Here is a 27,786-nt window from a genome sequence, read left to right on the forward strand (position 1 = left end):
CATGGGATAATACTGTACAAAAGGAACAGCATGACAATTCACAGCAAGTGAACTTTTTGTTACAACATGAGTCGCCCCCTGTTGGTCGTTAGAAAGAATACAATACAACAAAGGTCATCTTGGAGCTCTTTATATTTTAAGGTAAAGACCAAACAGTAATAGAGAGAAAATACCAAATAATCAGATGACCAAGCCCGTGCTGCCAGTGGGAAGGAAAAACTCCCTTTTAACAGGAAGAAACTTCCAGTAGCACCAGGTTCAGGGAGGGCCAGCCATCTGCCAGCTGACCATGAACCACAAGGAGCTTTCACATTGGCTTCAGTTATCAAACTTTGAGGTTAAATCTACTTCATATAAATGCAGTGATTGGAAAAGAGAAGGTCAACTCGAGATTGAAAAATTTTCTCATTTTGTTCAATTCACAAAGCTGGAAATAAAAATATCAATGTATTTATTGAACTAGATTCGATTTGAATATTTATATTTAGATCTGTTTACACGAATGCTGGCTGTTTTGGGAAATTGCCTAAAATGAAGAAGTCAGAGTTGAGAAATATTACCAGAATTACCGAGTGGATTTGTTTCATGGTCAGACTTGGGGAATTCTGAGTTCTCGCTGTAACAGGTGAGTCAGGGATAGTGTTCAACACTGTCCCTGACTCACCTGTTCATTTTCCCCTCAGGAAGGACATATGCTACATCAATGCCAATGAAAACTCATGACTTCCTCTGGAGACTCCCTCTGTGACTCTCTCTGGAGACTTCACTTCCAAGAATATGAATAAAAGTGTTAGAGCCGTAGCAAGCCCACTGTGCTCGTGGCTGTGAGTGTGTGGTATGGCTCACTGCCCTGTCTCAGGTACTGCCCGATTTCCTGTGGAGCCAGTAAAATGCGCACAGCTCACTCTATTCAACGATTATGCCTGCGAGTATTTAAGGTGAGGAAGAGAAGCGCTCTAGTGCTGGAGAGCCTTTGTAGTGATTATGGCTGAGCTGTGTATCTGTGGTGGCTTATTCCTTTGTGTGTTTTAGGTTGACCTACTTCCGGTAATTATTGTTTTTCTTTTTGTTGCAGGTGGCTTGGCCGTCTCTTCAATATATATATAATATATATATATATATATATATATATATATTATATATATATATATATATATATATATATATATATATATATATATATATATATATATTATATATATAATTAAAGATAAATAAAAACCTTTAATTTGTTCTTGATTGTCTCCTTTTTCTTCCAGACACATCAGTCTAGCTACAACAGGAGTCTGACACCAAGGTCACAAATCTGGTTACTCAGAATTATGGACAACGCACGGTGGAGCTTGCAACTTTTTCAGCTTGCTTGTTTCATTAACCATCAAGACTTTCCTTGCTAACATGCTAAAAGAGCTGTACACACTACAGTGTTACTCCTCTATATTACATGTTGGCCAAGGTGATCAGTAAACAAACAACTAGCCGTTAAGATGATAAGTTCAAGCTCCTTTTCTTGCTAATGCTATATTTTTGATCATTTCAAGTTCCCAACTTTGTGAGAACAGTTTGGGGAGGATGGATGGATAGATTGCATTTTTAATAGACAGTATAATCTCCAAAAATGGTTTTCCCGAGGGCAACCAACATACATACAACCATGCAACCTCCTGTCTTTAAACTAAAGTAGTGATTGTAGGGGCCTATTAGAGGTCTGTGATTTGCCTTGGTATAACCGTGTGATTTTGCTGATATTATTCAAATTTGAGAACTTCAGTTCTCTGCTTAAGGCTGTATTTGTCTCAAAATTGTAAGCAACTAAAACTATAATTTTATTTTTAGTGCTTTACAACAACAAAAAAAACCCCAAAAGCAAGTTTGTGTGCTATAGTTTTCAGCCTTTTATGCAGCATAGCCAGCAAGGCCCTTATCACAAAAATATACCTTATAACACGGTCGATGTTTTAGCATCAACACTTTAATTAATGGAAACAATGATCTCATGTGATTTCTGTCAAACTGTTTTAATGAACAATATGTAACTGGTCTGCAAGCAGGGGTTAAAGTGGGACTTGGCAGGTGTATGAACCCTGTGAATGGGTAGTGCACCTTGGAGAGAAGATCACTAAGAAACCAGACTCATGATAATACTGTGAGCTCCAGGAGATTTTTGTTTGTCTACAGGCAAACACACAAGTGCCCACTGACTCCTGCTTCACCTTTGGAAAGTGTTTGCACAATACCATGAGTATTTTTTCCAGAAAATAGTTTCTTATAGTAATAAAATAGGAACTCTGTCAACCATACAGTTGTTAGCTTTTATTCTTTTCTTTTTTCTTTTTTTTTTTTACACCTGATTCCCTTCCTGATGCAGCTCTGAAAGAATTTGTCTTTGGCTGGAATCAACATAGCAACCTTTTACTTACCAACCAAATGTATGGACCAAAAATGAAAAGGTCAATCCTGTGTGAAGCTGCAGAGCTGGGCGATAATTCCCATTGGGTTTGTTACAAGTTTTTTTTTTCATATACACAAATGGTTCAGTGCTAGGGTAAAGCATGTTTAATTTAAAGTACAAATGTATCATATCAAGTAAAACTATGAGAAATATGTGCTTAAAAAACAAACACTTGGACCAAAAGGCATTCATTGTGAGGAATGTATCCTCAAGGAAACCTCATTCCCATCCTGTTTAACTCCTCTGGGCATCCAGTTTCCATTTAGCCTTGCAGGAGTGGCGCTCATCACTGCCCAGCAACTTCACAAAACTCCCCACAGTGGTTTTGGACTCAAGGTGCAAGGTAATAGTAGTCATAGCTTCGTCGCCCAAGAGTGATAAAAGCAGAGAGACACATTTATTTTACGTCAAAGTTTCACGTCAAGTGTGGCTGGTACGTGCTTGGAACAGCTCTACACTATACACAAGTGGTCCAACAAACTGCTCTGAGCAGCCTGATCTGCACAAGCTCATTTCGTTGGCACACCAAGCCCTCTCGACAAATTACATTTCCCTCCCATCTCGGTGTCGGTGAGGTTTCGAAGGAAATGTTCCCTCAAGCCTCGCTAATTAAGACTGATATAGTGTTTTTTGCTTTATACAAAAACAACATCATTATCCAGATTTAACTGTGTTTTAACAGTTGAATAGTGTTTTATTTTTTGTGGTCATTGTTATTCCACTGATGTTTCCACAGCCAAACACAGGTGTGGTTAATAACATTAACGATGGCCGTGTGAGATCTAACTGCTCTGGTGCCAAGCCCAGGCCTCTTCTGTTGTGCTTGTTGGCTCACCGTCATGGCTTACTGGGCCACCTAAATGGAATGGAGCCATCACATAATATTATTAGTTACACCTGACAAATCAAAGTGACCGCTGTGAGAAATGTCTATATTAGTGGCTGGGAACATTTCCAGTCTGAGCTGCATGCTCACATAGCTGAGTAAAGCCCCATTATCACCACAAAGTCTCTGTTTGTTTGTTTGTTTGAACTCCTTCACAATCAGGAGTTAAGCAATCGAGATTGGCACACAGGTACGTCTTCCCTCAAGGTTCTCATCTATGTCAGATATTATGATATCATCTTGTTGCCTAGTAGCCACCTAGCAACAGGCTAAATGGAACCATTTGTTTATTTTATGAAACTATTAACACCTTGTAAAAGCATGATATCGTTTTAAGTTTAACAACAGCTACATCTATTTTGTTTCCACAGAAGTTGAATTATACATCATATATTATGACGCCATCACGTTACCAAGCAACCACCTAGCAACGTGTTCAAATCACCCATTTTTGAGGCATTTGTGCACATTAAAACAACTTAAAACTATACACACAAGTATTTTTGGTATTAAATTAATAACTGAAGCAACTGACTTTCCTAATTATTTGAGAAATAAGATAACTTTTTTCATATTAATGATGATAATTGAAAATGTATTATCATTCATAAAGCAGAGAGCCGTATTGTAGTCTTAAGCATTTAGTGGGATTATGGAACAAGACTACATAGTAAGTATAATTTTGAGTTTGATTGATTGCAACATATTGGCATTATGTCTGCATTTATATATTAGAGAGAAATTATTTGCAAAAATTCACCAGTTTGCCCAAGAGTAAGTGCAGTCACTCCAAGATGGGACACAGTTTGTTGAAGGAAGTTTACTTCCCACCTGGTGAACCTTGGAGTCAGAACAATAGGACCTCCGACAGCAAAAGAACATTGAATGCAATCACTGGACAACCACCAACTTTGTCTTAGTCACAAGGAAGTTTCTGTCCTATTTTTATTCTAGTGTGACTGACTCATATGTAATAATTATGGTGAACCTAAAATTTGTTGAAAGAAGTTTAATAAAGATCAAACTACTACAAATAACTATCATTATCCAGAGTTTACCGGTGATTAATGCTCCAAACTGCTTGTCAGTCGCTCCATCTCTCTCTTTGATACCGAATGTCTGCTGAGTTATGAAATCATGTTCAGAATGACCACCAGCACTTTGATCAAAAGAAGTGTGTTAGCGAAGGGTGTCATTAATAACTTGTGTAGTACCAGGAAGGGCAGTTAATTTTCCCAAGGGGCCACATGAGAAACTGGAACTGTTGTTGAGGGCGGTCATCCACAACACTCGCAGTTTCTCATCTGGCCCTCTGGGATAATAAATTGTTTTTGGAATCTGCATCAAATGACCTGCAGTATACTTTAGGATATTAAGGGTGAGCTTATTACAAATGATTCTTGCTGTTTTTCATCTTCTGTTTATCACTAATTTTATTCTTAGAATATTATACCATGTGAAGAAATCATTAAAAAAACAAACTATTAAGCCTAAGGAGACATCATTATATGTCAGATCTTTCTGGAAATATAACAGTTCTTCATTGATGCAATGTAGGTTTTCCATTTTCCATGTGCAGACAAGAAGACTGCAATGCTGGATTATAAAGAACAACAAAACTTTACATTTGAATAAAAATTTAATTAAGATAAGTTGATGTTCATTGAAAGGAAACACGCTGCACATTAGGATGGCTCCATACTTTCTCAGTCATTAACATTATAAGACTGGTAAGTTATGCATACACACCCTGTGGAAGTTGTCGTTTGGTCCAAACCAGCACTGGTACTGCAAGACCATCATCACCCTAAACTGAAAACAAAATAGCAATAAAGGACCTGGCAAAAGGACGGCAGCAGCTGTGTCTGCGTCTGTGGCCCAAAGCCCTTCAAGAGAATTCTTTAATCCTGACACCTGCAAGTCATTTTATCATGATTTACAGTGGGGAAATGTGGGCCGGGGGCAGGGAGGCCACCAGAGGAACTGTTTTCACAACAAATGATGAGGAACGCACTGTTGTTTAGGCCAGGCATTTGTAGCTTGTTGTCCACTAACATATGGAGCTTAATTTGACAATGAAAGCTTAGACAGAAAATGGGCTGCGTGACTGTTTCTCTGTATTTCTGCTCATACTCACTGTCTCGTGTTTGAGGGGGCAGGAGACATGAGTGTGGAGCACAGTGTGAATGAATGAAACTGTGTCTTTGTGTGTGTCAGAGGGAGACTGAAATCAAAGATAAATAGGCTGGAGGTTTTGGGACAGGATACAGAGTTCCCTTTAATGATCATGAGTGGGATCTCTACAGGCCAGAGCAGTGCAGCGTCGTGGCTGAAAGTTGCCCAGCTGTTCCCCCATAATGTCTTCACATTACGGTATCGTTCACATCCTTTCACTTTCCAGTGTGTCATTAGTTTACGTGTGAAATTACCACATGCTGCACATAACTTTGGATTTGGATGTACTGGTGGTGTTGCGTATTGTGTAATGCAGCAGTGGCAATTGTCTGCGGCAAACACTGTTCACATGTGGTGCGAGAGTTTAGCTGCCTTAAACAAGGCTTAAACAAGGTTTGGTGTTGGTATGTTAGGCTTATAAACAAAGTTAATGCCTAAGACTGCAGCATTTACAGATCCTGTTTCAGCTTGGGAAATTCACTTTAACATTATTGCTAATTTCTTGTTTATTGCATTTTTTTCATGTAAGTATTATCCTCTACATTTGATACATGTAGCCCAATTAAATCAGAAACAGTGAAACGGCATGAACACAAAAACTGGAGCAAGAAAAAATGAACTGAGCACTTTCCTTTCCTCTTAGCAGAGTACCCTGAAATTCCTGAATTTCCTTTGCATCATTTGCAGAAGCTTTTTGGCTCATTTAAACCAGAGAGGTTTAAATGAGCTGCAAGTTAGGGCCTCTGGTTTCAGTGGCATCTCCACTTGTTGAGTGCACAGCTCGTTGTGTGTTTATCATCTTGCCGGCTTCTTCCACCATGTCTAAAACCCCAGATCCCACTAAGTTTTGTCTCTAAATCATGCCATGCTGCATTTACAATGATCTGTCAAAGCAGTGTAACATTTCGATGCATGAACAGACCACTAACTAAATTAATTTGACCTCATGTGGCTTGGCAGTGAAATATCAGCGAGAGGGATAAACCAAAAACATCTCCATGTTTTTACCTTTAAGTTGAACTCTTAAGAGTCTTTTCCCACATTTTTACAGTTTCGTTTACCCACTTCCACCCACACCTATAAATCCAAAGACAAAAGCATGTGGAAGATTATTGCTGTATGCAGATGATGCGTTTCTCTAACTATCAACTCACAAAACTATAGAAAATCTTTCGTGAGGTCCATCACATTGAACACTGGAACTTCTACGTGGAGTAAAACACTACACTTTTCATAAAGGGATGTTACATCCTCTCCCCATTTTGTTGCCCTGCATTACTTTCATACTAATGATCGCTTCCGGTTACAGTATCACCTATTTGTGTGGTCCAATGCAAAATAACATCTGTAAGAGGTCGTGTTGTATTTTCATTCATCAGTGCAAGTTGATATCTGCTTATGCATATCGAGAATCTGTAGGCATCATTTTTGGTCATGGAAGCTTTCTTGTCTCTGTTTCTACTTGTAATGTTTCACTTTGTCTCTATCATAAAAGGCAAAGTCAGCAGAGTAGTTTATAGTCTCAGCGTGTGTTTCATTGATGCAAATAGTAGATGTACAAACTGTAAAAATGTTTACTGTAAGATAAAGGCCCTACCTATTATGGAGATGAAAGGTTTTCCTATATTTTTATGACAGGGTACTGTAAACTGTTTGACTGCAACAACTTGGCACATCTGTATTTCATCATCGTTGTTGTGTTTGTCTGAGACAATGAATTGATTCTAAGCCAGCGTTTGGCACATTAAATGCTCAACATTACACTAACATATTGGGGCTTATGTTGCCAGCTCTTAGTTGAGACATTTATCAAGGAGGTGTAACATGGTCAGAGGTTGTGCTTTTGTCGTGTTTGTTAGTTTGTGTATCTTTCTGGTTGTCAGCAGACTAAAGTAGCTAAGCCCCTACCCGTGAAGAGGTAGCACCTGGGCAAAGAAAAAACATTAGATTTTGTTCTTTAAAACTGCAAACAGGCCATTGGCCTTGGCAGTTGACTGAGCTCTGCCATTCCACTGGGCAGTATCTCACTAAACTGCACTGAGTGTGTCTGCTGTTGCTGGTACGTGTCTTCTGATTGCAAGAATTATGTTTCAAAGCGCTGATGTCCTGGTGGCTGAGTGATTACTGCATATAATTTAGTACATGTGCAAAAATACACTCAGGAGTTTGGCTCTAAGGACAGTTTGCTCACCGGACCTTGGAAGCCGTTGTAATAGCAATAATATAAACAGTACTGACTCACATATTGGCACTTTTGGTAAGGGCTATAGGGGCCTTTTTTGATATTTTCCAATGAATATCTGGCATTTGTGAAAAAAAAAAATAGAAATGCCGTTGTGCTAAACAAACATTTGATTGTAATTAAAATAATAGGACTGGCTGCAAACAGCTGCAGATAGCATCAAATGAATAGTTAAGTGAGGCTCAGGGGTAGTTATGAATGTACTCTAACTTAGCAGAACCTCAGCTGTAATAATGGGGGGGAAAGAGTTTAGAGGGCGACTCGAACAATCATCATGCCCTGCAGATCATTTGTTTTCCATCGCTTATCTTTCCTTTCTATAATGTCATGTTACGTAAATCACAGAAGTGAAGCTGGTATCATTCAGCCATCAGAGTAGTTCCCTAACACAAAACACATTCAGTACATCGGATATCTATCCCATGACCTGGAGATCGTTGTCTTTAAAATTCCCAAAGAGCACGATGCCAGTGAAAGTTATTTAATATCCATCAACTGACACATAAATCAACTGGAAACAATCACAAAAGACCGCAAAATACACTGGAATCACTGCAAAAATGTCAAGCTGTGAAAGTGTGTGGCAGAGCACCACAAAGTTCCCAAACATTGTGACAGTTTTACTTTCCATTTCTTTTTTGGTTTGTTTTTATTTTTTTGAATAATGAATGACTGTACAGCTGTTTATAATTTTAGAGTTTATATTTTTAAATTTATATTCATATAGTTTTTTTTATTTTTACAGTTTATAATAATATTTTCTCATTTATTCTGTGAGAAAAATTATATACTTTTGATGTAAAAACAAACGGGAGGATTCTTTGTTATTTAGTGGCCTAAAATCTCAATAAAGCTGCAGGTGCAATCAATAGTTTAAGATGAATTGCTTCCTGTTTTTTGGCATTTGGCAAAAAGGAATATTTCATATACTTATTTTTCATGTAACTCCTCTTGTTCTCTTTTTATCATTTATACAGATTTTGTTTTTCTTTTTTAATCAGCTGAAGATTGAAATCCACCTCACAGTAAATTTACCACGGCTCCAGTTCAGCATACAGCTTTTCTTCACACGCTTCTTTCTCCACTCTCGTTTCCCTTTTCTTTGCTGCGCACTCCCCTCCCAGAGATGACACTGTCATATTTTGAAACATCTCTCTCTTGGTTGGCAATGCTTTGCTTCCCTCTGTTTCTCTGTTTCTATTTTGTTGAGGACCACACAGAGGGATGACATGTTGGTGGCACATCCAGGCTGGGTGGCCCGGCTGCAGGAAAGATGTGGGTGACAGGATCAGCCTTCAACAGACTATGGGAGTAATGCGTGTAGACAGTGTAAAACCAGTCCTTTGGAGACCTGTAGAAAGAGCAACGCTGGCAATTCTGAATAAATGCACTTTGAAAAAGTGAAAAAAAAAAACGTTCTTTGGGAGCCTTGTTTTAGCTGCAGCCCCATGCACTGGACTCCCATGCATTACTAATACTAATGCCTTTAAACATCCACAAGTAACTCCAATCTAGCTGTAATTCCCACCACATCTACCAAGTAAACCTCATCATACAGATTTTATAAATAAATAAATAAGTCAGTGATAACAGGATGAGGAGGAGGTGTGTAGTGTTAAACCCCTTAGTTTCTGAAGAAAATTGAGATCAGGTCTTTCCTGATAATCAGCTTGTAGCATTTAGCAAGTACTTAACAAAACAAATGGCCTCTATGTGTGTGTGTGGGGGGGCAATGATGCTGGACTTTGTCAAGGCTGGATCAGGAGTGTCATCACTAACAGGCCCCTGAATCCCAGCGGCCCCTCAGCTTCTACATTCTTGCTCCGGATGAAGAATGGTGCGACTGGTGATTGTTTATTTTGTTTCTCTATCTTGTCTTAGCAACCTCGTTTTAATGAGAATGTGCAGTTGCACGTTAAGGTCTGGTTTCCTTTTCCTCTTAAGTACTTCTGAGGCTACGAGAGAGAAAGATAAACATGAAAAATACCTTTCTGATGTTTGTAATATAACAGCAGAGTTCATTATTTGCTCCAAGACTCCCTACTTTGCGCCGAAAAATTATTTTAAAGTTTTCCTTAACTGCTGAGATAATGTGGGTCATGAATATCCCAGAAGTAAACAAATCAATAGGAAACTTTTACACCCAGAGGCCTTCTATTCGAAACATGTTACGAGTACACAAAACATTCAGAGATTATCACCACATGCCAAATGAGGTGGATGTTTAAGGGTGTGTTGTCTTGCTATAGAAAAAAGAAGTATGGATGATTAATGTGGAGGCTTAATAATGGAAAACAGCTTTAACTTCTCAAACAAAACTTAGAATGAAGCCTGTAGGTTAGTGTTTCAAATAATCCTCTAAGCAGGGACCAGTTAGTTGGGACATGTAAGAGCCTATTGCACATCATAGCGTATGCGGTTTTGTATGTCAAAGCAGAATAAAGCATGTTAACTCACTCTATAGTAGGGGGAGGGAGAGAAAGAAACTTTCAAACAATCTGCTGTCAGTAGACAGATAAAGACACAATCACCAGTGTGTGTGTGAGAGAGAGAGTCTGTGTATCCTGGTCACCCATAGGCGGCCAGGTGGTCCTGCATGCGAAAGCGTCACCACCCCACCAACCGCCCCAATGCCATTGTGTGTCAAAGAAGCTGCATGACCGATTCAACAAAAGCCGAGACGGCTCTACTCTCAGCGCTCTGTGCTGCATGCTGAAGGAAATGAGCTGATCCTCTTGAGCAGACCGCAACTAAGCTTTGCCTTTTTTAAAAAAAAAACTGTAGTAGCACTTAATCAACGGCACAGAGAGGAGGGAAAAACAAAATAAATTTGTGTAACGGGCCTTGTACAAACCAACAAGACTGTGGTAAAAGTCTATAATAAAACCAGATAAATTATTTTTATTTTTATATTAGGATCTTGTGTATCAGAAATCTGAATCTCGACTGCCAAGTTTTTTACATTTCAGATCAGTCAGGTCAGATCAGTTTAGTTCCTGCATACGCACAACATTTCATAACCCATCCAGCTCCCAGCACTGACAGGTGTGACATTTCTGAGTTGTGCGTGGTACTTGAGCCCACTCATCACTGCTTAATTCAATTGCTCCAATAAAACTATCCAGCTGCATAAACACATTACAGAATGTGTGAAATCTAAAACAAAGACCATCTTTAATGCTCCCCCGATAACACTGTATGCTACAGGGGCCAATAAATCATTTCACTGTGATCTAACGATTTAAGAGCTCAGTGTCATGTTGTCAAGTGGCACCATGATGGGCCGAGGTGTCGCCTTCTTAAGTGTCCATTACTGTGAAAGTCTATTTTCCCAAATGGCAGAGAACGAGGCCCCATTTGGGGTGGCTGGTTGAAGCGGTGACAGTATGAATCTGTGCTGAAGGCCTGGGCTTTTACACCTGTGTGTGACACAGGGGAGGCTCAGCAGAGAGTGGGAGAGTCAGCCAGCTGTGCTCTCTTGTGGTAGCTCTGGGGATAGCTTGGAAAATGGCAATGTTCACTTTGTTTAAAATCCTTTCAGCTGGTATTTTTTTTCCTTAAAAAGTCTTTACTGCTTCTGAAACACACATGATGTTGTGACTCAGTCGTCCTGATTTAGCTGCTTTAGATTTTTTTTAAACTTTTTTTTATGCAACAGCAGATGTTCGATGCAAACTTCAGTTCTTGAGATGAGGTCACATGATGAACAGTCCAGCTGGTATTTTGTTGGAGAATAGGGTGGGGTGGGGGGGATCATTGCTTCTCTCAGTGCTGCGAGATGTAATTGCTCACTAAATAACAATCTCTCAGGGGTGGCCACGCTGCCATTCAGCACGGGTCTGCACAGCGTCCTCTCCCTCTCGGAGACCGGTCCGACACGTACAGTGGCTTTCCCTTGTCTCCCAGGACAGCTCCAGCATCCGCCTCATCAAGGCTGATTGCTGGAGACGTTCTTCTCCCAGCGATATATCCACCTGATGTGAAGCAGACCTGTGCCTTGTACACTCACTCATAGAGGAAAACTCTTTATGTCTGCTGGGGAAACAGTCGAGAAACACCAAAGCTCAAGGCAGTGAGGCTTTTGCTATACCAATCAACTGATAACTACATATGCACACCACAGTGTAACTTATGGATACACATATACGATCTGTCCATGAAGTGCTACCAGCTGCTGCCAAACAATGAGCGAGGCCTCCTTGTGTTTACCCAGCACCTAAAATTTTTCTATTATTTATACAGAAATTATTTTATTGGGGGGGGGGGAATCTTAATTTATGACCTCGACAGTGACACCCGAATAGGTTCAAACTTCTCTCCATCTGTTTGCAATCCCAGTGTAATGCTATCATCACCTGTTTCCATGGTCCCCGGTCACATCTGGCTTGCATTACCAAAGAGAAAAAACTTTTTTACACAAGGTGCATTTTTTTCTTTCCCCTTTGTGCTTTACTTTAGAATTTGGCTCATATTTCTGAAATAGGCTAGAACAACAAATTAAGATCTGAGGCATGAGACAAAAAACAAAACTTATGAGGAGCAGTAATTTGCTTTCAGATTTCAGAACTAGACTCTCTGGGGGTCTGAACATATCAAATCCAAGAATTTGAAAGCGCTGCAAAGTTTATTACAATATAAAGCTCTGTTTTACAAAGATAACAGAAGCCTTTTTTCCTCAAAGCTGGCAAAGAGTGACTCAGATTGTTTTGTAGGTAAATACCTTTACTTGTAACAGGTCCCAAGTCCCTAACAATTATTATCAGATTTTAATTTAGAGATGTTTTGCATATAGCAGCTCCAGTGTATTTATTTAGGGAGTAAATAAATACACATTTCTGTTCTAATGCTTACCCAGCTGGGAATGTCTTCAGTCGCCCTCTGACCCTAAATTGGATAAGTGGTTAAGAAAATGGATGGATTGAAGTAAAATGCACTGTCACTAAGATTTCAGCAAGCAAGAGTATTCCTGATCAAACTTTCATCAACAAATCAGCACGCAGGACTTTTCCATGTTTTTCATGCTTTAGATGTTTATATTTTTTTATTTTATTTTCATCACACCTGATTAGTCATTGATTCTGCCAACAGAGTGCCAAGAAGTCACAAGTCTTTGAAAAACTGACTGCAAAACACTGATTTCATTCAGCTTTCTCTGTCAGCTGCACTCTGTTAAATGAAAAAAAAAAATGAATGAATGCACCCAGAGTTTGATTTTAGTTGCTAAACGCGGCATTTGCAATATTCGGCTGAAACATCATGCACATGTTTCTGCGTTTGTGGCGCAGAAACATGTGCATGAGGTAACATTTGCCATATGATAGCATAATAGTTTGGACACACACCACAGTGTGGTGTGCCGTAAGAAAAATCTTGCCCAAGGAAATGTATTTCCCTGCCTCATAACAGTCTGGAATTTGTGTATCCGCTCTGTCTCTCCCATGGACACCAGCTGTGCAGCTGGTGCTCACTGGAAACTGCAGTTAGGCTGTAGTCATGTGGGATTTTTAACACAATTCTCCCATGTGTATTGAAGGAAGCAGTAATGTCATGCAGTCGGGCCGTGTTATCACTGTGTGGATCCTGGAGAGTGATGTCAGAGGAAAAAGGAAACTAGCTAACTCCCAAACTAAAAGAGCAAAGGTTAGAGGCAGGCTGGCAGAAACCCAGATTGGCTTAAAGACGTTCCTTATTCTCTTTCCATTTTCCTTTCCTTAAAAGCATAGTCACTCCGTCCAAATGGCTTACATGGACAGGATGTTGCCTCCTTTAGCATATCAGGCACAGAGCTGTGATTTATCATTGTGGACTAATAGTTGTCATTTTGGGGTTAAATATAAAAGCTTGATTAAATGGAACATCCAGTGAGATGGCTGCGCATTGATGAAACACACTGTTGTAAATGGATGAAACTGAGACAAATGACTGGATGGACAAACTAATTCATTCGCTACATTAAAGCAAGCCTTTCATCACCAGTAATGAAAAAATCAACACCAGCCGATCTATAACGTGTAAAAACCATTTTGTATCCCCCAAATGTTCCCAGTGTGTGACTCCTTTGGAGGGGAGGGATCAGAGAAGACTTTTTAAAGTTTAAACTCTTCTGGAGCCTCCTGGAGAGATTGCATGCAGCATTTCTGCATCTGAAAGAGTTTGCTGATGTAAACCGTCACTGCACAAATCTGTGACATGCTCTCACAGCACAGCTCACAAGTCTCACTGTTGGAAAACTGACAGTATTGTATACAGTGGCATCATAATTTATTTGCTATATAACATGTTAGGATAGTCCTCCGCTTTATTAAAGACAGTTATTTATGCTTGAATCGATTTAGTGGCACTCCTGCATTGTTTTGCAGGAAGCAGCACTTCCTGGGTGACCACAGATCAGATGGTGGGGTGACCACAACCATTAAAAACAAACATTGCAAACAAATACAACTGCCACACATGACAAATGAGTGAACACAACATCCAGTTTATACATGGAAAAAGAGCTGAGGCAAAAGAAGAAGAAGGAAGAACAATTTACCCATATTTCAGGTCTAATTAATCCAAATAGTGAGTGTGTAGGACAGCGAGTCTAGCTTCAGTTGAATTCCTGGCAGAAGCATCAATATCTCCAGTCCTTGTCGCTGAGGTTTACAAAATGTGCATATTTGAACCAAAAAGTGGTCCCACAGTATTTTTCCCACCCATCAGAATCTTTATCAGTCTTGATCTGTGCAAGAGTGGTACAGTTAGTCTTGAGATACTGGATAAAATGAGAGATTGGTTTGTTTATGGAAATGTGGCACAAGCTGTTGCTACATCCAGTTCACTCAGAGGAGGTGCACCTGTGTTGCATTGGTTGCATAATGTTGCTCTCAGTACCAAGAGTGGATTACTGACAGAGCCAGATGGCCTGAAGAACCCAGGCTGGCAGAGTGTCAGTCAGTTTGGGTAATTTGATTAAATACAAATTAGTCTACAGTATCAACTGAAAAGGGATGGCTAACGTTTGGTTCCTGGCAACCTGCAGGCAGACTACATTGTAACTTTGGCATCTTCTTATCTGAGCCTTGTCTCATAAAAGCCCTTGGATGCTGTGTGAGTAAGTTAAGAGTGAGCAAATGCAAACGTGTGCAGATGTACAGTCTGTGCTTAAGCAGTGATGATGAATAAGAATCAGTTATGGATGCTGGGCAGCAGTTATGTAGTTTGGGCCTCCACAAACTTAATTACATGCATGTTAATTATTTCCAATGTATTTGTGCTTTTCTGTCATCAGAAAGAAATTTCAATAAAGTTTCTTGTGAAGGCTTGTGATGGCTCACAGCTTGTTCTTGTGCCATCCTCTCTGAGGGAGGTGACAGAAAAAAAACTGTTATTTTTATTTTATTAAATCCAGTTTTACTATTGGATCACATGTGGATGGAAAGGAGAGCTGGGGATGGCTCGTAACAGAAGACAGAAGGATAGCAGCCTGAGTGAAAGGGAAGGTTTACCAGATGGTGCTGAGACATGCTATCAAGTGCGGTTTGGAGACAGTGGCACAAAAGAAAGGCAGAAGGCTGAGCTGGAGGGGGATGTTAAGATTTTCATCGGGAGTGAGCAGGATGGACAAGATTAGAGCTGATCACAGCTCAGGTTGAGTGGTTTGGTGACAAAGTCAGAGAGGCAAGGTTGAGATGGTCTGTTGAGGTCCAGAAGATGGACATGATTTTATTTATTTATTTATTTAGGACAGTGCATGTTAATGAACATAAATGTAAAAAAAAAAAAATTACATGAATGTAAACATACCAGATTATAGCCAAGGGCTAATTTCCATCTGTTGTCCTTAAGCATAAAAAATAGACATAATAATTCATAAAAATTCATCATTCATTCATAATAAAAACAACTTACACATACACACCATTCTGTTCCCAAATAAAACATTAAAACTATACAACTCATACATGATCACACACTTGATTTGTCCATAACCAGTTTTTAACCTTTGCCTTAAACAAATTGAGTGTAGAGCATTCTCTAATGGGTTGAGGAAGACTGTTCCACAGATGGCCTCCTATGACAGAGAGGACGTTTAAGATGGAGCTGCCAGGCAGGAGGAAACAGGAAGGCCCCAGAGGAGGTTCATGAATATAGTGAAGGAGGGTTTATAAGAGTGCTCCTTTAAAAATGCACAACTGGGTTTAGAAGCACAGTGTCAGAAGATTTAGTTCAGAAAGGATAAGTGTTTTTGTCCTTAACCTGTCCGGGAAACCGGAAAGATACAGTCCTGCTTCTCATCTCTTCTTCTGGGAACAGACTTGAAATTGGTCAGTTAGTGCTTGTTTAGACATTTGCATTTGCAAAATCACTGCAATATTATCAACAGAAACAAACAGATCTGTGTAGTATGATAAAAGCTGCTGAAGATCAGCTCCTACATGAAGTCTTTTGCAACATTAAAAAATGTTAACGAGACCGATATGATGTAAACAGAAGAAGTTGTTTCTGTGTGAATCCGCAGTTTGGTTTGCAGACCCTGCTTTTTTTCTACACTACCATAAACACTTTTGCTTTGTTTTTCATGACGATGCAGGACACGTTACACATGATATTTCAAATACAATAAAGCCAACAGGCTAAGAAGGCATAAAATGATTTGACTGGCTGCGCTGGAGTACTGAATATTTTATATCAACAGCCCCTTTTTAAGATAAAATACCAGGAATATTTTTTTAAATCAACCTTGTAGCAAACATTTATTTTTTACATTGTGCAAAACAATCCCTATAATCAATATAGTGGCAAAAAGGCGTTTGGATGCTGCATGCATAACCTTAAAAAGTTCAACTGTACTTGCGAGTGGATTTTATTTCAAGTCTTTGCTGCAACGTGATAAGTTCCCACAAAAACTGTAAACTCTAAATGTCTAAAAATGAGAGAATAGTTTACAACACACGCATGCACCTTACTTTAACTCGTGCTCAATCAGATCGGCAGATGGAAACTATTTCAACATCATCAGTGAGCATTATGTTCATTACACTGACATCACACTGGACGCAAGCCGGTGGTTATTTTTGGAATTCCTTTGTGGACAAATTAACACCCCACCCAGCTTTTACAAATAGTTCCTGATGAAGTGAAATATAATCCATGAGATATATTTGCTGTTACGCTGGTAGAACAATCGGGGAATATTTCTGAATCAGCCAAGCTAAACAATTAGCCATCTCTGCCTTGAGGACTGACCCCGTTGGGCCTCTCTGCCACAGTTTTATTGGAAAAACACTACTCAGACTTGATCATAGACATGTCAAGCACAAGTTTTATGATGACATTCAAAGCTGCAATGTCACTATCTCATTAAAGTCCTTATGGTACAAATGAGTCGTTTCATTAGTCGCAAAATGGATTTGGCACACCATGGAAATGCAATAGATCACCTCAGTAATTCTGTTCTTAAAGAAGTTATATTTCAGTGTTTGAATCTGAGAAATTGTTCTTCAGAATTGAATCTTTGAGGCTATTGAGCAGATGGGGAGATTTCCATGCAAATGGCTCCTATAAATCATCTTTCTGACTACAGGGTAATGGCTGGTGAATGATACTTATCAAGCTCTGTAAGTGCTCCTTCCAATAAATACACAGTCCAGGTCATTTGTATTGAGATTCACGTGTTGATGGATATGGGATTACCACTTAACCTTGGAGTAATTCCAAGGCACCGCTTAAATCATCCAATACATTATCTATCCCATAACGGCTGACCAGTCTTTAAGGATATCGCTTCTTAATGTAAAATATGTTTTATGTGATAAATTAAACCGGAGGTGTTAGTGACCTATTCATCACCTAGATGTACTCATGACAGGGCACCTCTATCCTTTTATTTTGTGAAAGGTTGCTACTGTATGCATGTTTCCCATATTATGGTCATGCGATTATTATTATTATTTTGACACTTTGACGTGTAACAGCGTTGCTCAGGGGATCGCAGGCAGTAGCAACACACGTAACCTGCTCCAGAGACACGTTTAATCTCTGTCAGGTTAAGCAGGTTCGAATCTGCATAAATGCACTAACAAAGCAGGACAGTGATGTATGAATGCTGATTGTGGTCATGTGCTTCTTGTTGAAAGCTGGCTCTCTTGACCCTGACCCTGCCTGCCACAATTATATCTGAAGACTTTCACGCCACAGAATCATCATACAGTAGAGTAAACATCACTGCTTTTCATGTAAACATTTAAAGCTGCGTTCGGAAGTTAGTAGTTTCTCACAACTGGCTTAAAAATGCTGACACGCATGTTTAGACAGTTAGTTTAGAAGTCGATATAATCCTGACCGGTGCGTTCATTCATAGTATGAATCTGGAAAGTCAGCGGTCTCTGGGGCAATCCTGAGATGTTTACATGTTTCATTCTGACAGTGCAGACAGACCATGTCGCTGCTATCCACACATAAGCTTGTCTAGAAAACGCATCCTTTTTTTTGTCTAAATGTGGAATTAATGCATTTTTCAGCAGAACATCAACTATGATTCCCTTCTGTCTCACATTTACACAGAATCTGTTCATGATCACAACAGATAAGAGGTTAAAGCAAATGAGTGGTGCACTGATACGCACTCACAGGCCACTTCATTAGGTACATCTGTTCAATGGCTCATTATATTCAGTCAGCCGAGCAGCAGAACAAGGACACAAAGGTGATTTAACCCTTTAAGACCTGAATTATGAAATGATTGTGAGGACATTCTTTTTGTTTTTAAAATTAAGTGTTTATTGAACCTTCTGAGATTAAAAAATTTTAATTTGCACATATGATTCTTAATTTGTTAGAACCGGCATTTTATTTCTTTATAATTTATGCTTAAAGTATATAATTTTTTAGGTTTTTGAAGATGAATATATCACAGTGATGATGTAGAAGTCTCAAAACCTCACTCACAAAAACTTATGTATCAAACATGATACACTGTACGCTAAGAGGTTAAGTCAGTCTGAACCTGGTAAGGTTGCTGGAGCTGGACGCGCTCCTCTGAGAATTTCAGAAACTGTTGATCTATTGGGATTTTCCCACACAGCCAACTCTCGGGTTTACAGGGAAAAGGTCCAAAGAAGTAAGCTGCAAATCCCAGGGTGAAAATGCTTTGTTGTGATGTCAGAGGTCAGAGGAGAATGGCCAGACTGCCTTCCTATCAGCAGTCTGATAGCAGTTACAACTGAAGTATGCAGAAGAGCATCTCTGAATGCACAAGACATCAGATGGGCTACAGCAGCAGAAGACCACACCAGGCGCCACTCTTGTAAGCTAAGAACACTAAACCCAGTCTGTGCTTCACACAGGCGCACCAAAATCGAACACCAGACGGTAGAAAAATGTTGTCTGGACTCATGAGTTTCTGCTGTGACGTGCAGCTGGTAGGATCAGAGGCTGGCATAAATAACACGAATGCATGGACCCATCCTGCCTTGTATCAATGGTTCAGAGTGTGTTGGTGTAATCGTGTGAGGGATATTTTCTCAGGGATACTTCACCACCGCCTAGCTGAATATTGTTCTTGATGATGTCTATCTCACTATGTATTTCTGATAGCTACTTCCAGCAGGATATGTCATAAATATCAGATCACTTCAAACTAGTTTTGCGATGCTGTCATATCAATCAAATGTCTGAGGAATGTTTTTTATGTTTTCAGCACCTTGGTGAATCTGTACCAGGAAGAAGTAAGTCAGTTCTGATGGCAAAATGGGGTCCAACCCGGTACAAGCAAGCTGTACATAATAAAGTAGAAATTCTTCATTCTATCTCTGTAGTTTTCAAGTGTGCAGTGAAGGGCAGTAGCAGTAGTAGAACCAGTATTCATTTACAGAACAAAGTACACTTCTGTGTTTAAGAATGCCCCTTTAACTGACTGCTACCCTGCAATGATCCCTCCAGTTACACTAGCGCCAGTTCCATCTTCTGTGAATGTTGAATTTATTGCTTTAATTCTCCTAAATTAAGGACAAAGGCTCCCCATCCAGGGCTGTTGTTATTTTCTGTAATGTTCAACAGCCATTTCTTCTTCGCTCGCATGCACACATTAACTCATCACAGCATCGCTGGTGTGGAGGAGTCTCTGTTCGCTCAGCGAGCCCTGACTCACACTAAACTGGAATGAGAAGCATGCAGAGAGAGGCTTGCACAATGTTTCTGTGAGAAGAATCAGACCACCTCTGCAAAAGCGCGCACGCACACATACACACACAATCTCTGTCCTTAGCTACCTCTCCAAAGTGTCCGTAAATGTGGAAATCGCTTTTGTGACAAATAAAGAGGACCGGACATCACAAAGACACATCTGTTTGTTCCGTTAACTCTGTGAGAAAATATTATGAAGGAACAGATAATAGGAAAAGCAGCGCTATCTTCTGGAATATTAACTGAAACTATAAACAAAGCTTGTGAAGGATAAGGGTTTTTTCTGGACAAAGGGTGAATGTCCCTGTCAGTGTGTGGTCTGTTTCTAGGCTGATGTCCTTAACTGTGGGGTTATGCACGTGCACGCTGAGAAAATGAGATGCTCTGAAGCGTCTGCATGAAGGAAATACTGAGTCTGTTCATTTCAAAATCTCTTAAAGAAGAACAAGATGAATAAAATCCCCTCAAAAAAAGGAAATTTCAGTTCTTTGTCTTTCTCATTTGCTCATTGTTATGTTGTTGAGTGCATGTGAGGTTTTTCATTGTGTGAAAAGTGACAGAAACTTTTCACAGGGTAGTGTTAACGCTGCAAGGGTGAATTTAAATTGATTTAAAAAGAGAGCAAAAAAGGATAGAGGTTAGAAGTAATTTTTTAAATAAGTCAGAAGATAAACAGGTTCATAAATGCGTTTTTATCTTGAGAGTGTAATCTCCTGGTCTGCACTGACATACCCTGTAGTGTTAACAGAGTGCTGCAATAAGGAGATCACTTTTTCATCTTGTCCTTGGAAAGACTGATATAAACTGGGAAAGGAGTTGTGGGAAACTGTAGCCTGGTAAATTAAAAGCTATTTGCCAAAGAAACACTCCAGCACGGTGTCTTCACCTCCAGCATGAACGCCGTCACCAAACAGACTCATATTTCTGCTGTAGCCTCCCTCAGTGGTCACTTCTGTCTTTAGGGCCCTCTTTCATTTAAAAAAAAAAAGGAAAAGTGTTTTTTTCTTTCTAAATGGCCATTTTTTAAAAAGTATGCGTGCTGCCTTTGTGGTTTAGTTCTTGTGTCAGACTTTCCACATGTCACAGACAAAAGATCTTAATAGCAGTTTGTTGTTTGTTTTTGTATTTAGTCCCATTAAGCTGTGATTGAGTAACTATGAGCCAGCATGCACGACACCAGGACCTGAAACTAAACCAGCCTGTGTTTAAGTAAACAAATAGTGTGTAAAGAGGGCAGCTGAGGCAAAATCTCATATTTAATATATGTGTTTTTACTCCTTCATGCAATGTACTCAAATGTTCCACTTCTTTGACATTCCTCAGTTGCTTTTAGAAGTCTCAATTTAGAGACAGATGAAGGTGTAAGGTCACACATGTAAATGTCAGAAGTTGTTATTAAGCAGTTACTTCCTTGTCCCACCCTACTTCCACTTAATAGGACACAACCATCACTCATGCTGACAAGCGTTCTATTATTTATAGTAAAACAGCAATTCACACAGCGAGAGGATGTGTGTGACACGCTAACGTTATTCTTACTTTTCTTCTTTGGAATTGTGTCAGAGCTAGCTACGCAGTTTTGGTGTTCTCATAATAGAAATAAACAGTATTTCCATTCACCTGGTAGGCTTAACTTTACCCGCTGCTACCTGCCGCTGCTCCCACCACGACTTTTTTTTTACTGGAACACTTTGATACAACTTTAATATTTTGCAACACTGGCCAACTAAATAAGGAAGGAAGAGGATAAGTAGTGTGTTAAATGTTGTCCCCAACAAAATATGATTAATAACTCCCACAATGACACCTCCACCTCCTCTGTGGTGCAAGTAAAAACTCTAGCGTTTATCACTATGCAAATATTTCCAATTTCATAAGTTTGGAAACGGTTTTTACCTCAGAGTTCAAATGTTCACATCAGACTTGTGTAACTTCCCTGCTGGACCTGGATGGGCTGATTTATACGTCACAGATCATTTTGGCTCGGTAAATCTAAAACTGATTTTTTTTTCCAAACACTGACAAAAATACATCTGAGTGGATGGAGATTTTGAATTAGTATTCAAAGTATAATAATAATGAGTAATACTATTAGTACTGTTCAACATGTGGATCAATATAACGAGCTAAGTATAGATATTTAATGTAATAATTAAATAGTCAGATTTAGCCTGAATTAAAATGTGAGACTTTTTGATCGGCAAAGACTCGAAACACTTTTTCCAAGAAAAAAAGATTTTACTGAAAAACAAAACAAAAAACAAAAAAACAACTATAGTCATTTTATAATTTTATAGCATATGATTGTATAAACATAAAAATAGATGGACATCAATGAAAATCAGTTACATGTATTTTAAAACACATCTACTCCTCTTTTAGCAGGTGAGAGTAAAATGCTTTTAAGAGGTTAAAGTTTTTTCACGTTTACATCAGTCAAAGGTCGACATACAGTGTTAAGTCATATGAGCTAAAATACAAACAAAGACAATTAGAAATCAATCTTAATTCAGAATTAACATTTCATCCATTCGTGTCTGAGGCTGACGACATCAGTGGTTTTGAATGAGCGAACGTGCTTGCACAAATTCTAACAAGACAGTGACACATGAGGTTTTGACGATCACACCGCACAGTACAGAGAAAAACTGTCACCCAGCGGGTTACAAGCTGCTAAAGGGCTGATTGCAAGTGCGGCAACTGAGTCTCTGAGCATCCAGCATCTGGTGGTGAGAATCGGGGTTGTAACGGCTGGGACGGGCGTCGTTATTGGGTTTTGAAGTCAGAGCAGCCTCCCCCATCGTCTTTGTGAGTGCTTTAGTGTAGTTAGTGGAGGAGGTATGGAGTACTGTGGGAGGGGGGCAACACAAGTGGCGATACCTGGACTGGAAGCGGCTGAATGTCCACGGAGGGACGGGAGGCAGTGAGTGGGTACAGCCTGGAGTTATCATGGATATAAGTAGCTCTGATGGGTCGTGGTGTGACACCATGGACAGACTGACAAAAGCTTGTCAACAATGAGGAAGACACTACCTCCCTCCCCACTCCCAAAAAAAGTGTGGCTGCCTTAAGAGTTCTTGGCGACCATCTTTATTGTGATGGTCTTCACTTCTGAGTACTCCTTCAAGCCGTTTTCTCCCCTGAAAGAAGAAATAGAAACATTTTGTTTAAACTCGAATGCTGACAGCAACATTGAATTACAGTGTACACACTGCTGGAGGCCGTTGGAGCAGGAATATTTCCTCTTAGATAGAGATTTACATCATGTTAAGCTTTTTTGGAAAGTCGGCTTTCAAAACACTAAGTCAGCAATACTAGTGTTGCAACTAATTTGTGTGTATTCAGCGGGCAGACGACCAAGTCTTACTCACATTTCACGTCCATTGCCAGACATTTTATATCCTCCAAATGGACACTGTGTGCTCAGAGCGTTGAAGCAGTTTATCCTGTGAAATACACAAAGCATTGATCACTCTTGATCAGTTGACTTGCAGTTTACTATAAAAATTTTGCACAACTTTATCCAAAGCGTCATTTGGGAAGACGGATGTAAAATTACATTCTCATCATCACAGCTATTTTTAAAAACCCCTGAACTCAATAACAATTATTCTTTTGCTGTTTAGCAAACACAGTTAAAAAATGTCAGGTTCTATATCTGTAAATGTAGTGATTACAGCTGCTGTAGCTGCCGCAGAAACAATGCTTTGAAGTAACTCGAAAATATGAAGTAAAATTATTAAATATTTCAGCGATTTTTTTCCTTCTCATCCTTCTGCTGAAAGACTTTGTTCTCGTGCTTCATCACTTATGTCCTTGTTCTTCTCTCGCCAGTTTTTTGAACCACATTCAGCTGATCGCTCTGAGTCTTCATACACCTCCTGTACAGTACCCCCCAATTTCTAGATTGTCCTTTTAGTCTCAAACATTCATGCCATTTTAATAGTTGCACTACTTGTGTTTTCTTTTTCCTTTCTAGCTCAGGTTTTTGTATATTTGTGTGCCTCCTCATACATGACTTTTCTCCCCTCTTTTGGAGTCTGTGTCTTTGCCTGAGTTGACCACCTGCTGAGTGAATTTCTCAATGTCTATGATTAAAGTTCTGGATCTTACCTATTACTGATGTCTTGTGATTGGACTCATAAATATAATGTTTATAATTAAGAATGGAGCATATAATATCCTTTCTTGGTTACAGAATAATTTATGTGGCATTTGTTATGAAAATTGCCCGATGGTGATTAGGTCAACATCATTGATGAAGGAAGAGTTATTAAAATAGCTAAGCATAACAAGTGACGCAAGATTTCTGGCAGCTATCTATACTTCTACTCATAACCATTTGTAAGTAATTAAAAATGGAAACTATTGCAGGTTAACTCAACAAGTAACATTTACTATTAATTTCATTTCTACCAATCATAAAATTGAGTTGTCCTGTCCTGGAACATTATTTCTGATATTTTCTCATCATATCTGAGCTTATGGGTGGATAAAAGGGAAGAAAAGCTTTTCTTTGTTGCTACTGTAATGATTCTAAATCAGCACACTGTTAGTTAAAGCTTTGGGAAAGTGGCTGATATTTCTCACATGAAAAATATTACTGAATGGAGCTGAAGAAGCACGGCAGATAGAGCTTACCAGACAGTGCCAGCCTGCATGGCTGTGGATATGGTCATGGCTTTGCTGATGTCCTTGGTGAATACAGCGGCAACCAAACCATAATCTGAGTTGTTGGCTCTTTCTATCACTTCATCAATTGTTTTGAACTTCATGATCTGCTGGACTGGCCCAAAAATCTGTAGAAATATGGTAAATGGTAAGCTAACATCACACATCAAAGAAATGAGAATACACAGACTCACTATGAACTTCAAAATTATTAGTTATTCTTAGGTAAACGCATTTAATTAGGGACTTAATTTATGTATCACCATCCTTTTTGGTACCTTTTTACATTTTTTGACAGCTTTAGTGACTCTTTTTTTCTCCAGGTTAGAGAAACAGGTTATTAACAGCCTCTACATTTATTCATGAACTGTTTTGCTACCTCTTCTATTGCAGCCAAGATGCATTAGTAGTGCTGGAGTCCTTATCACTATACCTCTTCTCTGGCAATGCGCATGTCATCTCTGACGTTAGAGAAGACTGTAGGCTCAATGAAGAACCCTTTCAAGCCCAGAGCTTTGCCTCCACACTCCAGCTTGGCCCCTTCGGTAATGCCGATCTGGATGAACTCCAGCACACGGCTCTGATGCTCTCGGCTGATCTGTGGAGGTGGAGGACAGACTTACTCCTTATGACAGAAAAAATGAGCAATATATGAAATTTACAGAGCAAATGATAGAAAAACCGATCACAGCTTCTGATTCTGTGCTCCTCACCTGTGGTCCCTGCTCAGTCATGGGGTCAAAGGGGCTGCCAACTATCCTCCTCTTTGCTCTCTCCACGCTCCTCCGGACGAACTCGTCATATATGGGCTCCTCCACATAGACGCGAGAGCCTGCCGTGCAACACTGGCCTGCGTTGAAAAACACACCCTGGTGGGCTTCTTCTACAGCCAGATCCACTGGGGAAATGGAGAGATTTGTGCTGGTTAATAACTAAACAAAAGTAGTATAGAATTATAACCATGAAGCTACTTATTAGGTAAAAAAAAGACCTGACTGGTCTTTAAAAGTGAAACAACGCACAAATTAAATATCAATAGAGACAGAACAAATTTATCTGTTTATAAAAAGCAATGTGTGCAATGTTATTGGAGCTATCCCATGCAAATCTGACACCTGACACCTGAGAGACAGGATCCCGCTGTTGTGCACAAAGGGTTAATGGACCCCTGTGATTTATGGGTCTCGGCCGAGTCGGGGTCCATTCCCTTGATTTACAGGCCCTAGTGTGCCCCTCTCACGGCTGCTGAAAGCATTTGAGACGCTCTGCAACCCCAGTTTGGTGAGACACTTGGAGTTTATATGAAACCCATCCATCCAGAGGTTTTCATAGCACTGCTAAGCCCCGAACATTTTAAGGTTCTCAGTAAGGGTGAGAGCTGTGAGTGCTTTTCTAAGAATATGACACACAGCTACAAAAAAAAAACCGTGATTGTGACAGACAGACATTGGGTGTGAGGGGGTCAGGTAAATGAAGTGACAAATAACAAAATAACAAAACAAAACTTACAATCAGCATCTGCAAATATTATGTTGGGATTCTTTCCTCCCAGCTCCAGCGTCACTCTCTTTAGGTTACTCTTCCCAGCTGCCTCTTGGATCAGCTTGCCGACCTAACAGAGGAAACAGATCAGAGGTTTATTCGTGGCGATGCAAGGCTCACAGCCAGATCAGTAAATCAGCTGGAACCATTAAATATCTTAAAAAGGCTGGTTAGCTCCTAACAAGGAATATACTGGTAGGCCAGCTGAAACATGAGTTCTGCAAACACACAGAAAGAATATCTGTTACAGGCTTTTGGCGACAGCGAGAGGAAAACAAAATGATGTTTCTGCCGGGAAGAGTATTTGATATGTGCCGTAGGACAGGAAGAGGCAACCACAAGGTGTGTGGGTGGTGTACTGTGATATAACACCGAGATGGGATATTCGGTATGAGTTGGGCCTGGTGTGACGATATGAAAGACGGCAAGGGATTTGTGGTGTTTTATCTCATCCTTCTATTGCCCTAATTTCCACTTTACTCCTTATCAGGAGCGATGATATCAGATGACCTAAATGAAGAATAATAAATTACGGATTGAGGAATAACATTCCTTGATAAAGATCTATTGCTCAAGAGAATCATGTGTAAAATTCATCCTGGGGGAGAACGTTTTAGTTTTATTTAGTACAAATCATTAAATCTTTGAAAATGTTTTGAATACAAGCCATGAATATTTTTTTACTTGAACCTTGTTTTTCTCTGTAATACATCATTAAATAACATCCACACTTCTTTTTGCTACATTACAGGCTATGCATAGTAAGATATTTTAGAAGCAGGCTAAGGTAAGAAGACCAAGCAATACCCTTGTACCTCCACCAATCACCAGTAAGCCAGTCAGGGAAAAGATATTTTTCTCTGGTGACTGGAGATTTAGTGAAACTTGAAGGCGATGAGGTTTTTGGAGGCACGTGACCATTAACCACATAACATTAATATATTCACTGTTTGGATGTGTAGTAAGCTTGGTGGCAATGTAGGATCGCTTGAATAAGGCATTAGTCTCATAGACCAAGAAACTAGTCTGCAAACATCGGAGAACCACTGGTCATGAGGAAAAAATTTGTATTCCCTGACTGCTTAGGAGTGGTTGGATGCTGATGGCAGTCACTGGGAGATGACTGATAAAATCCCAGTAATGCAAGCCTACATGCTCCCTAGCAAAAATATGTATTCTACAACTAGTTAGCAAAAACCTCATTGTGATTGCTTTGGCTGTTAGCATTTTCCTGCAGTTGTAGTTTAAAAGAAAACATTGTACTTGCATATAAACATTGTCCAGCTAGTCTCTGAGCTAATACTGAAACTGTGAAAAGTATGACACAAACCAGAAAAAGAGATGCTTAAATTTGTGTCTTAGCATTGCAGCCAACCTTGTTAAAAAAGCTCAAATTAATTTTTCTTGTTTACAATTTTCAGTTTGTGACACACTTTTTTAAAGTTTTACTAGTGCTTGGCTAGTGGTCAAAGATATTTTGAAGACAAACATGATAAAGCAAAGGCAACACACTACTGCGTTGCTAGCAGATTGCCACTAGCGCTGCTAGCAGATTGTTAGTGTTGCTGGTAGATTGCCACTAGAAGATTGCAATCACTAGGAGGTTTTTGTTGCATACTGATTAGTATGGTTTTCAGTGTGATTATTTGTCCA

General features: G+C 39.6%; 1 protein-coding gene across 1 annotated transcript in view; it reads right to left on the minus strand.

The window, feature by feature from the left end:
- Positions 1–22,174: 22,174 nt before the first annotated feature.
- aldh1a2 (aldehyde dehydrogenase 1 family, member A2) overlaps positions 22,175–27,786 on the minus strand; it is a 31,691-nt gene continuing 26,079 nt past the window's right edge. The window contains exons 8-13 of the mRNA XM_005929591.2: positions 26,101–26,203; positions 25,305–25,489; positions 25,025–25,189; positions 24,562–24,719; positions 23,292–23,366; positions 22,175–23,060 (exon numbers count right to left, since the gene is read on the minus strand). Of these exons, the coding sequence (XP_005929653.1) occupies positions 22,988–23,060; positions 23,292–23,366; positions 24,562–24,719; positions 25,025–25,189; positions 25,305–25,489; positions 26,101–26,203 (759 nt within the window). The 3' untranslated portion in view covers positions 22,175–22,987. The remainder of the gene's footprint in view (positions 23,061–23,291; positions 23,367–24,561; positions 24,720–25,024; positions 25,190–25,304; positions 25,490–26,100; positions 26,204–27,786) is intronic.

This window comes from Haplochromis burtoni, unplaced genomic scaffold (genome assembly GCF_018398535.1).
Source record: "Haplochromis burtoni strain Fernald_Lab_line unplaced genomic scaffold, NCSU_Asbu1 Contig_50, whole genome shotgun sequence".
NCBI lineage: Eukaryota > Metazoa > Chordata > Actinopteri > Cichliformes > Cichlidae > Haplochromis > Haplochromis burtoni.